Genomic DNA, 11,492 nt, shown 5'->3' on the forward strand with positions numbered 1-11,492 from the left:
TCGTATTTGTGTTACATCTGACCTGAGACCACTTCCACATCCATGTTTCAATGCAATGCAATGCAATGCAATACACACCATCATCTGTGCATCCCGGCGTGCTTGAAAGCTTGTCTTTTGTCTCTGTGTCTGTGTGTGTGTGTGCTTAAGTGGTAGTCACTGTAAAAAATCAGTGTAGCTCCTTAGACAAGTTGTTCACACACACTGCTGAGGGACAAGTGGGGGTGGGGGAGACTGTTGTCTCTAAAGTGGTGTAACCCAGGGGTCCCATCTGTTTTGTCAGTTTCAAGTCCTGGTTGGTGATGTACTGGATAGAAAGTGTCCCAGACTGTGGTTGACCCATGAGTCCAGCCCCTCTCTCCCTTCCTTCTTCCTTCCTTCCCCAAGCTGACCCACTCCCTGGGGAGGTTCTTAGCGGTTTCACTGGAAAGATGTTGCTTGTCCTTTTTTTTTTTTTTTTTTCCCCTCCTTTCTTTCTTTCCCCAAGTCTATTTAAAGCAACCGCATCTAGGGATCATAACAATGTTCAGGCGGAAGACATGGTGTTCCTGCACTTTCCTAACTTTGCATTTCAGATATTGATGCAAATCGTTCTGTGAACAACCGAAGATTACGCTGCTTAATGCTCCCCAGGTAGAATTTTATTAAACACCATGTTCCTGCATTGAATGCTTTGTTTAACCGAGTGTGTAAAATCTAGGCATGTCTGACTCTCAGCACTCGCTGACCGACTCGGAAGAAGGTGTCGAACTCTTAATTTTCTTCTGTTCATTGAGCTGAGGTCTGTGGTGTCCCTGTTCCTGACATGGCGTATGTCTTGTTTCTTAATTAGCTCTAATTGACGCTCACGTGTGTGGGGAAAACACGTACGGGTTCAAACTGTTGGCGGGAACTCCGAGTACATGGCAAGCACATCTGTGACATAAACTCCGAAACAGTTCTGTGGAATGTCTGTGCAGCTCATGAGGTCAATTGCAGGGTATTTTTTTTATTTTGCAAAGATGGATTTTTGTCCTAGGCGTAGTCTCTCTCTCTCTCTCTCTCTCCTTCTCTCTGTAGCAAGATCGCCGGCACATCTGGGTTCGATAGCACCGCCATGCTCTGTAAAATGCGTCACCCTGCCAGAGAAGAATTCCTGTGGCTGGAGCCATCACTTTATTTATTTGTTTAAAGTCCTCCTTCCCCTCCATCTCCCTCTCCCGCCCATATGAGTGTACAGGCTACTATTTGGAAAGGCAGTGTACTGTGTATGGGTTGTAGCAGAGGAACAGAATGTCTCTGGCACAGCTGACTGTTCTGCCTGACTGGAAACACTCCTCAGACGGCGCTAGTTCTTGTGGCTGTGCCAGCAGGTGGAGTGCTTCTCTTCCTGTGTAAAGGTGCAAACCTGGTGGCTGCTTATGTTATGGGCTGCATTTCCAGTAATATGCACACCTGTGACTAAGTATGTCAAGATCAGTGTTGTGTGTGTCAATATGCCCAGAGATCTTCACTGATCTACAAATACAGGTGTTGTGTATTAAGAGTGTTGCGTAGGTTTTGTTCTCCTTGTAGTTGGCACATGTTAAGTGCATGCTATGCGCTGTGTTATCTTCGGTGGACGTGCTGCACTGCAACCTGGCAGGGCAAAGTCAATTCTCCAGCACCTGGTGTGTGTGAGAGTGTGTGAGGCAATAGCGAGTAGTTCAGATAGGCTGCTCTGCTCTTTTCCTGCGGTGTGCTCTTTCCTTGCTCCTGTAAGAACTAGGGCAGCAGGTGAGTATAAAAGCTCGAACTTGGGAAAAGAAAAAATGCATTTGTGGCTTTAAAAACCCTTCATGGCTTTACACCATATAACACTAGTGCTATTGTTAACTACAAGTGATCTGTAATAATAATAACAACAATATTTCTGATAATAATAATAATTTTTCCCTCATTTCCGTCATGAAAGAGGTTTTATTTTTTGTTTGCTAAAGCCATGTCAGGCTGTGTGTGGACCGTATCAGTAACATCTTATCAGCACTCATTGCTGACTGTGGTGGTAGATCTGGTTTCTGCGGCAAGCTGCTACAGTGAACAGCCTTTTCTCTTTTCTCTGCTGCATGAGATTTACCTCCTGAGCACCGCTGACAACTGCGTGGGGAATACCTCATGGCGGCGCTGCCATTCTCCTCCTGACTGCGCACTTAATGGAATGACAGTGCTGCATAATTGATGGTCCTGCGAAAAACCACACTGTCTACTCTATCTTGCCCGCCCGATCTCATCCCTCTGGGTGGTGAGATTTATCAGGTGATGGTTCCCAACTCTTTACGGATAGAAAGCTTAGGTCTACACTGCCGCCGGTGGTAAAGAGGCCGTTCCGTCTGATATAAAGAATGATATCTGTTTTTAATGGAAAGTGTTTGGTGGAGTAGAAGATTGACTCCTGCATGAAATCTGGATGTCTTCCAGGATTGCTCCTGCCTAGGGGTATGTGCGCATACACATGCACCCCCTTGACTGGAATGAGCTTGTCTTCATTGTTTCTGCCTGTTAAACAAGATTAACAAATCAGGCTGTCAGGTAGGCTGCAGTCGAGACAATGACCCACTTCTGACACCAGGGTCCCGAGCTCTTTCTTTCCCTTTACTCTCCTCGTAACCACCCCCTCCCGATCCTTCTGTCCGCAGCTCTTAATTAAAGCTTCTCTGGTGAGCCTCCTCAGGGATTTTTTTCAAGGCTTTGTTTTCTGCCAGACACACAAGGAGATCTCAGGAAGGTGTAAGGTGATCTTGTGTGTCCTTGCAGCTATGTGTATCTGAGGCATAGGTACAGGTTAAAAGGGGGCCAGATAAGCAACAGATGCTGTGTCCAGGTGCCCAAATATTGCTAAATACTAACAATAATGCAGTAATGGTTTATAATGTGACCTGGTCTTTTTTTTTTTCTTTTTTTTGTCCATGTGCATTTCCACAAGCAGGCAGCAGTTGGCTTATTGTTCTCCGATATATGCAAACTCTTAGGGATTTTTCTGCAGAAGCCTGGATGCAGACTCGCGGGCCTGTCGAGGCAAAGTATTTCTTGCACAGCTGCAAGATGAGACATGTCAGGGTTACTTTAGGGCCCAGATATATATATATATATATATATACTGTCTGTGCTTTGCATGCCAATAAAAATCTTTCTAAAGCCAGTCAGTGCTAACTATTGTGTGTGGATGATGATGATGATCATCGGGAGTACTTCACAGGATCCGTCCACCTTTTATCAGACCATTTTATGCTCTTATTGTATAACTGCTTACGCAACAGAGAGACGTCACTGCCTTGATGGATGTGCTGTAGACGTTACTGTTTACCTAGCATGCACTTGCATAACAGGGACAGATAAAGTTGACCAAGCATGCATTTGCATGTGGAGAGACATGGGCACGTCTGATTTCGGGGGTTGTTGTGTGCATTGTGAAAAGGTACACGGTGTGGTGTGCAGGTTGGGTCTCACACACTTAAGGTGTCAGCACTTTTAGTCTGGAGTGTAATTATAGGTGTGCTTTACTGCTGTATCAGTTTAAGTGAGCTGTATTACCTCACCCAAAGCCCTGGTATAAATTCATTCACACGCTGTGTATTACTCATTCAAACGGTTCAAGATCTGGGCAAGAAATTCTGTTAACCGCTTGCCTTTAGCTAAGATCTGCATGGAGGCGATGACTGAGTTATTATTCACATGCACCCAGACTTGTTAATGACCCAGACAGTGCTCCAGACTTGTATCATTTTCCAGTCACGACTGTCTGTCACTTCTCAGAAGTGGCCCTGATAGTGGGAACTAGAATTGTTTTTTACAATGCCCTGCTCTGGCTTGGCAGGAACATAGAAGGGAAGTAAAAACTACTTGTGAAAGCTACATGCTAGCTGAAGGTGTCTTATTTATTCAGAGAATCACTTCAATGTGTGTATATCTTGCATTTTTAAAATCTAGCTCAGAGGTATACTTGTTCTTCCTCCACGCGTGTCAGCAGAGAGCAACAACCCACAGTAGGGCTTGAGGTGCGTTAACTGACAGAGAATGTCTTCAGGGCAGAATAGCTGCATGAGCCAACAGCCACCAGGGGCACAAAAAGCGTGCGAGTCGCTGCATTCCTCCTACTCAAGCTCCTTAAAGCCAGAGGCATAGACCAGCTTTTTCTCTTCTGTCCAAAGAATTGATTGTCTTCATCACTGCACAAGCAGTCTCTCCATGGGAGTAGCGGAAAGAAGGGCATTCAAGGGCTACATAATAAACATGCCTACTTGCTTGTGTGCCTGTGTATTCGGTGGACTCCTTTTCTGCTGATCAATGTATTTGCTCGGCTGATTGAATTTGGAAGTGGGTGAAGGGTCTGATAATTGTTGACTTGCGCTGGAGGGACTTGATTGATTGCTTCCTGTTCCCCTCACGGCTCAGGGCCGGTCGTATAGTACAGTCAGCTTGTTATTCGAAAGACTGTACGAGAAGTGTATTGGAACAAATGAAAAGGACGATGTGCGTGTGCAGCGCGTAGACGACGGTCGTTGGGGATAGAACGCTTCATTATTGTCATGCTCCTAGCTGATGAACAAGCACGCGGTGCAGCCTTTACAATTGTGCTATTTAATTAGCATGGTGAAGGTAATAAGTCTTTGTGGTCTGTTTTGTCCCACAGATCAGCACTTTAGCGCCATGAGTGGGCTTCTCAAGAGGAAGTTTGAGGAGGTGGAGGAGGACCCATGCTACTCTTCATCCTCTCCGTCGTCTCTCTCCTCCTCTGCCTACTCCGGCTGGGACTCGGATGGCGAGAGCTGTTACTCCGACACCCTGGACTCCACGCCCAGTAACCCGAGCTCACCGGCAGCGTCGCTCAGCAGTGAGTATGGCTTCCGTTTTATTCCATCACTGTCATCTCTCAGCTTCAAAAAAGAAAAGATGTGCAGTACTCTTGTAGGCAAGGTCCTTTGGGAATGAACTGCACAACCATATTTAGGCACATCTTTACCTTTTTTAAATTGCTTTCCTGAAGCAGAATCAGGCTCTGAACATTGACAAGGTCACCTTCTGCCTTCTGAGCGAATTTTGAAGAACTTGGGAAGTGCAGCGCCGTGTATCCCGCACACTCACCTGCTGTTCCTCTGCCTCGCTGATGGAGATTGTGAGAGCAGTGAGGTGAAGGAAGCAGGGTAAACAGTTGTGAGATTCCCAGGATGGCAGGGCAAAGTGCCAGTGAATGGGCAGGATGCCAGCAGAGACAGCGAGAGCTTGAACGAGAGAGAGAGAGAGAGAGAGAGAGAGAGAGAACACACTGAGCCTTGTCTGTACCTGGCATACCCTCAATACAGGTGCTAAGGGAGAGCATATGAAAGAAATGAAAGCCAGATGATTCAGCTCTCCGGCTGAAACCTAGACTGTGATTAATTAATGAATCTGAAATAAAAGTGAGGTCATTGGAAGCTACTCTAGTCTACATTAAGGATTTTGTGCAGAAGAGTAATGAAAAGGTTTCCACCAATCTGAAACTGAAATCGATCCGATTCGGATTTTTTTTTTTTTTTTTTTTTTTAAATGTGAACCTTGCAGAAGAATCTGAAAACCAACGCATATGTACACAGCAGGGTTCCCAGCAGGCTGTGTGTTTTAATGGAGACCATCTGTGGAGATTATTAGCATGTTCATCCCCTCTACACACTGCTCTTCAGATAAGAATTGTTGCATGTTCCTGATGGAACAGTCTCACTCAAGGAAGGAACAGAGGAAGTGGAATTTCCAAAAGTCATGTTCCCACATTTGGTTTTTTCTGTGGTTTTGTTATAAACGCCTCCCTTCTGCATAAGTCTCATTCCAGTGCCTTTAACACAAGAGGAAAGCTTGGCTGGTGACACTGAACTAGCCACTAAGTAGGCTTCAGACAGCTGTGTGTGTGTGTGTCTGAAGTGGCTGTGCTGCTCAATCTCAGCTCCATCTGGTGAAATGTATTGCTCTGACAGTTCTCCTTGACGCAGGAAGCCTCAGATTTCCAGCACATTTACTCACTGTGCAATTAATCTGACAGCTTAGATTCCCTTGTAGCCATCATCGCCAAAGGGAAATTCCTGGCTAGCCGATAAGAAGAAAGTGATGCATTTATTAGATCAAAAGAAATTGGCTTGATGTTAAGGTTTGGGCCGTGTGCCCATCGGTTCGATTCACTGATAACGCATGAATATATGGAACTTTTTTCTCTTCTCATAATTATTTCTGTAACTGATGTTGTGTACTCTTTCACTGCATCTCAGTGGTTGTAGTGTTTGTGTTGTCTGCCATCTTGTGGTAGATGAATGTTAAAACTCCTGAAATCCTGATGTTTACTCCCACTCCGAGTCTTCCCATTAGACCTGGCCCTCTTCCTAACTAAACATTCCCTTATGAGTTCCTAAGAAAAAGCACTTCAGCGCCATTCGTCTGAAACACGTACATGCACAGATGCACCATTTTACTCTTTCAGGAATGCCATTACATTTTTGTTTTCCCTTTAGTCTCCCTCTTACAAGGCTCTCTTTTTCTTTCTTTCTTTCTTTCCTGTAGCCACCTCCATCCTCAAAAAGACCAAAAGACCACGACGGGGCAATGTGCAGTTTGATCAGGTGACCGTCTTCTTCTTCCCACGATGCCAGGGCTTCACCAGTGTACCTAGCAGAGGCGGATGCACGCTGGGCATGTTGCAGAGGCACAGTGTGCAGCGCCGCTACACGTTGGCTGAGTTTGCTATCGAACAGCGCCATCTAAGGCGTGAGAAGATCAAGAACAGGATGAAGGAAGAAAAGCTGGAGGCTCTGAAACAGAAGGTTTGTAAATTTATAGCTTGTGCATAAAGAGACTGTATAAAACACAAGCAACAGGAGATCTTTAACTGTCCTCTTGCCCTCTCTAACAGCTGACCAAGAACGGTACCCAGGAGTCTGAAGAGGCGGACCAGCTCACTGTGGATGATATCCCAGAGGAAGAAATCGATCTCAGCGGTGTGAACCTGGACAGTGGGTCATTCCTCCACCCGTACCCATCCAAGAGGCGGCACGCCATCCTGAAAGCAGCTGGAGTGAAGAAGATCGACAAGGAGGAGAAGAGGCAGCTGCACGAACTGCGCATGTCACGGGAGGACTGCGGCTGCGACTGCCAGGGCTTCTGCGAGCCTGAAACCTGCAGCTGCAGTTTGGCTGGAATCAAGTGTCAGGTGGGAAACGTAATGCTCTAAGGCTTCGTATCTAAATTAGCCCTTTGTCAGAGTTTCTCAATATGGTCCTTTGTGATTTTCATTTAAATTCAAGTCGGATACTCGCCATCACCCAAAACTAAAATGCATGCCATAGTCCCGTGTTAATCTACTAATTAATCAAGTAAAGTAATTAGCAGTATCTGTAGAAGTTTATTTAAAGTGTTTTTTTAATCTCACAGATGGACCACTCATCCTTCCCCTGTGGCTGCACCAAGGATGGCTGTGGGAACACAGAGGGCCGTATCGAGTTTAACCCCAGCCGTGTCCAGACTCACTACATCCACACCATCATGAAGCTGGAGCTTGAAAAGCGTTTGGAAGAGCACTCTTCTGAGAACGAGGCCGCTTCAGACGAGCAGCCCAAGACGAGCTCTGGAGATCTCTGTCCGGCGGAGGGCGCCGGTGAGCCGAACAGCTTCCATTTCAACTCTGAATTAGCGGCCGCCGGGGAGAACAGCTGTAGCAGTGACATGACGGACTCTTCTAGTTCTTCGGGTCAGAGCGAGGACTTGGAAGCGGCTGACGCACCTCCGAGCGAACAGTCTTCTCTGGACGTGGACGAGAACGGACTCGCGCAGATCCTGAGCTTCAGCGACACCGATAACGACGAATGCTCTCTGCAATGCAGGGATGCCGGCTGCAGCCAACAGCGGAGAAGGACCGAGCCGTCGTCTGTAGGATACGGCATTTTCAGTACTGTGGAAAGCGTGGACAGTGACGATAACGCCTGCACGCCACAAACGGACTCTATGGACAGAGCGGCGGCGGTGTCCGAACTCTTGGACGAAAACGCCAATCAGGACGACACTCTGTTTCACAACGGCTCGGTTCCTAACACGCCGTCTCCTACCATCGATAATTACATGGACCTGAGCCTGTCCTCGGAGTCCGACCTGGAGTTCTTTGACGGCTTTCCCTGTCTAGGGCCCAGCTCGCTGTACAACTCTCTCAAGGAGTACGAACATTTGGACAACTTTTTTCAGTTTCAGTTGCCTGCCCACCCCAGCTTTCCACAAGTCAACGACCAGGGCACCGGCCTCTTGGAGTCGCTGATCGGTTTGTCAGAATCTGTACCTGAACCACCGGCTACGTTCACAGACAATCAGATGCTGGAAGAAGCCATGAAGTTGTCTGTGATGGAGTATGTCAAAGTCTGAAGTGGACGGACGTTTAATATTAAACACTATGAAAAAGAGTATACAATTGTAAATGAATACAGCTTTAATGTAATTTTGTAATTTAAAGCTTTCAAAATTTGCATTAGTTGCCTTGAAAATGTTAGCAGTCTTATTATTATTATTATTATTATTATTATTATTATTATTACTATTATAATAATAATAATTATTATTATTATTATTGCCATCAAATTGGCAGCTAATATTTGGGTTTAAAGTCTCTGGCTGCTGGTTTAAGAATATTTGTACATATGGCCAGGAAGGTTGAGTTTGAATTTGTCACCCACATTGGTGTTACTAATATTATTACTATTGATAACGTTTATTTATATGAACTTTACACAGGGCACAGATGGGAGTCTTTAAAAAAAAAAAAAAAAAAATGCTGATTATGCACCTCAGGGACTTTTTCTAGCTTTTGGAAGCAATGTATTGTGACCATACATCGCTGTGATGGACCCTATTTGGCTCTTCTGAGAATTTCCACCAAAACTCAAAACAGCATTTTAAAGACCCCCTTTGAAGGGTTTTCTTTCCGTGTCTGTCACGTTTGTACGGTCTGTACGTAATCACAAAGCTAGAGGAAGACTCCTCTCGTTCCACAAAACGGCTCATTGGGATCTCTAATGGTACACGAATCTCCCCAAAGGCTCCTCGATTAGCACTTTACCTGTGAAAATATGGACGAAACTCAAGCGTGGGTTGGGGTGGGGGGTGGTCGGGTTCTTATACTGACCGCTTCGCGTTCAGTAAAGACGTCGCGCCATTGTTCGGTGGTTCGGATGCGTCGAAAATTAGCACAAAAGCTAAAAGATACCGAGCGTTTGTGTTATTTTATTTTATTTTTTTTATTTAACACGCCGCAAAAAATACAAACAAACAAAAAAATCTCATTAAATACTCATTTTGGAGAATCGTTGCATAACTGTGATATCTATTTACCATTACTACTTATTACTCTATTTATTATTCCTTTAGGTTTTTATTTATTTTATATATATTTTTTTTTTTATCTATCTCTGAACACCAACTGAGTATCTGAGCCACTCTGAGCTCTGGAAAAGTGAAAGCTTCTTCGTGAGAGATCATTTTGGGCCGACGCTCGATGCCATTCGCGTTCACTAAACTTCAAATTTCAGTTAAATTATTTCACGCTTCATTTCAGTCGTATACTAATTTATTGAATTAAATTATAAAAGAAAGAAATTGCGCAATAATAATAATAAAAAAAAGAAGAAGAAGAAGAAGAGCGGTGTTTAAAAAGTTTACTCTAACGTGCCTGTTAATCTATGGAGCCATGGTTGCTGGTCTGTTGTAAAATAAAAATAAAAAAGTGATTAAAAATGAAAGAAAGAAAGAAAGAAAGAAAGAAAATAACCCAACCTACCTATTTCCTAAGATCAGAACTGCGTTATTGCCCATGATGTTGCCTACAATATAGAGAATTACACTAAAAAAAATTTTTCTAATTTATGTAGATTTGAGAGAATTCTAATCTCTATCATTGACAAACTATTTTATTAAGAAAAAGCCAATTTTCGTGGAATAACGAAGCATTTGTAATATATTAATATAGTTACACATATAGTTATACTTCTAAACTTTATTCTGGCCTGAAGTAAAAGATTATTAAGTCTTTTTGTAAATGCCTTTTTCAGTCGAAGCGAGACTGAGTCCAAGCTAAATCCATCTGTACGAGAACGTCTCGGCTTGTGGATGTAAATGATTAGCTCAAAAAAAAAAAAAAAAAAATCTTTTGGATATATTCTGCATATATTATGCAAAAAGTGTATTATATTATGCAAAAAAACAAACAAACAAACAAAACCCCACAAACAGCATTTCAGTGCCCATGTCTGAAACCTAAAGTGAAGGTGGTGACGCGTCCTCGATGGAGGAAGATGTAGACATGATGTACATACTCCACCTCCCACACTTAGTTCCTACAGCTTGTGTCAACGTCGGAAAGCTATTGCATGTGAGATTTTCTTCACATTTTTCGTCTCAGTATATGATTTGCGAGCGCAAAAAAAGACAAAAGAGAAACTGCACAATCAGAAACGTATTTGCTTTTTGCCTTCACGTGCCGTTCTTGAACCACAACATTCGTTTTCCATTGTCGAGAGGGCACCGCTTTCTGCAAGTACGCCTTGTAAAGATGTATCACTCCTTATGAAGAAATGGAGAGCGATGGGTATTTATTAGGCAGAATTATTGTATGTTTTGATCTACGGATGCTTTCGAAAGTGTTTCTCAAATTTCGTCATTTATGTTGTACATATTTTTTTTTCCAGCTTAAGTGGTACTACAGAGCAAAACCGAGCTGCTTTTTATTTTATTTTTTAATTTTATTTTTAAAATATATTTTCATGCTCAACAGGTAAAAGCTGTTCGTTTCATTCAAGTCATTTGACAGTAGTTTTGTCATTTCAAAATAAAAGATCAGCTTTTTCTTACACGCTGCTTTCGACTGGTCTCTCTGCTAACTTCCTGTCCCACACACACATTTATTCACACTTTGGGTTATGCTGTAATAGGAACATTAACAATGACAGGGTGGTGTGATTGAAGCAGACCTCTAACTCTTTTATGTATTAAGCAAATGTCAAACTTTTCATGTTTCCTGTTATGGTTATTGAATATCAAATGAGTTTCTGTTCTCTTTTCCCCTGTTAATATTAATGTGGAAAAACAAACGCTTGAACAGACTCACAACAACAAAGAAGAGGTTGGCAAAACTCTTGCAGGCATGATGTTACTTACACACACCACTAGGTGGCGAACTACTCATTTACATTAAATGCAATAGTAGGACGGATCTAGTCACTACTCGATCCGTACCGGAAACACGATTTGTACTGCACATGTGCGGAAAATGTGTCTACTTCATGTCGGAAGTATGACGGAACGATTTATGGCAGTTTCTGGTATTTATAATACTGTTGCTATAATATTACTGGCAGCGGAGACTGTAATTCAACATCAATGCCTGACCTCACAAATGCACTTCTAGAGGAATGGTCAAAAATTCCCATAAACACACTCCTAAACCTTGTGGAAAGCCTTCCCAGAAGAGTTGAAGCTGT

The 11,492-nt window shown here is 43.5% G+C and overlaps 1 protein-coding gene across 1 annotated transcript; it reads left to right on the forward strand.

The window, feature by feature from the left end:
• Positions 1–1,562: 1,562 nt before the first annotated feature.
• On the forward strand, positions 1,563–10,862 carry csrnp1b (cysteine-serine-rich nuclear protein 1b). Its single transcript, XM_058376719.1, has 5 exons — positions 1,563–1,755; positions 4,649–4,849; positions 6,541–6,800; positions 6,890–7,186; positions 7,408–10,862. Exons 1-5 carry the CDS (start codon positions 1,578–1,580, stop codon positions 8,383–8,385), a joined length of 1,914 nt encoding a protein of 637 aa, XP_058232702.1. The 5' UTR covers positions 1,563–1,577; the 3' UTR covers positions 8,386–10,862.
• The last annotated feature ends 630 nt before the right edge of the window (positions 10,863–11,492 follow it).

The sequence above is a fragment of the Hemibagrus wyckioides genome, linkage group LG23 (assembly GCF_019097595.1).
Source record: "Hemibagrus wyckioides isolate EC202008001 linkage group LG23, SWU_Hwy_1.0, whole genome shotgun sequence".
Taxonomy (NCBI): Eukaryota; Metazoa; Chordata; class Actinopteri; order Siluriformes; family Bagridae; genus Hemibagrus; species Hemibagrus wyckioides.

What these genes read in the sequence shown, in the direction of transcription:
- csrnp1b (XM_058376719.1), top strand. Translation starts at nt 1,578, where the DNA reads ATGCGCTGTGTTATCTTCGGTGGACGTGCTGCACTGCAACCTGGCAGG. An exon ending in TGGAGGCTCTGAAACAGAAG is followed by an intron (nt 6,801 to 6,889) that starts GTTTGTAAATTT and finishes CCTCTCTAACAG; the next exon opens with CTGACCAAGAACGGTACCCA. An exon ending in TGGCTGGAATCAAGTGTCAG is followed by an intron (nt 7,187 to 7,407) that starts GTGGGAAACGTA and finishes TTAATCTCACAG; the next exon opens with ATGGACCACTCATCCTTCCC.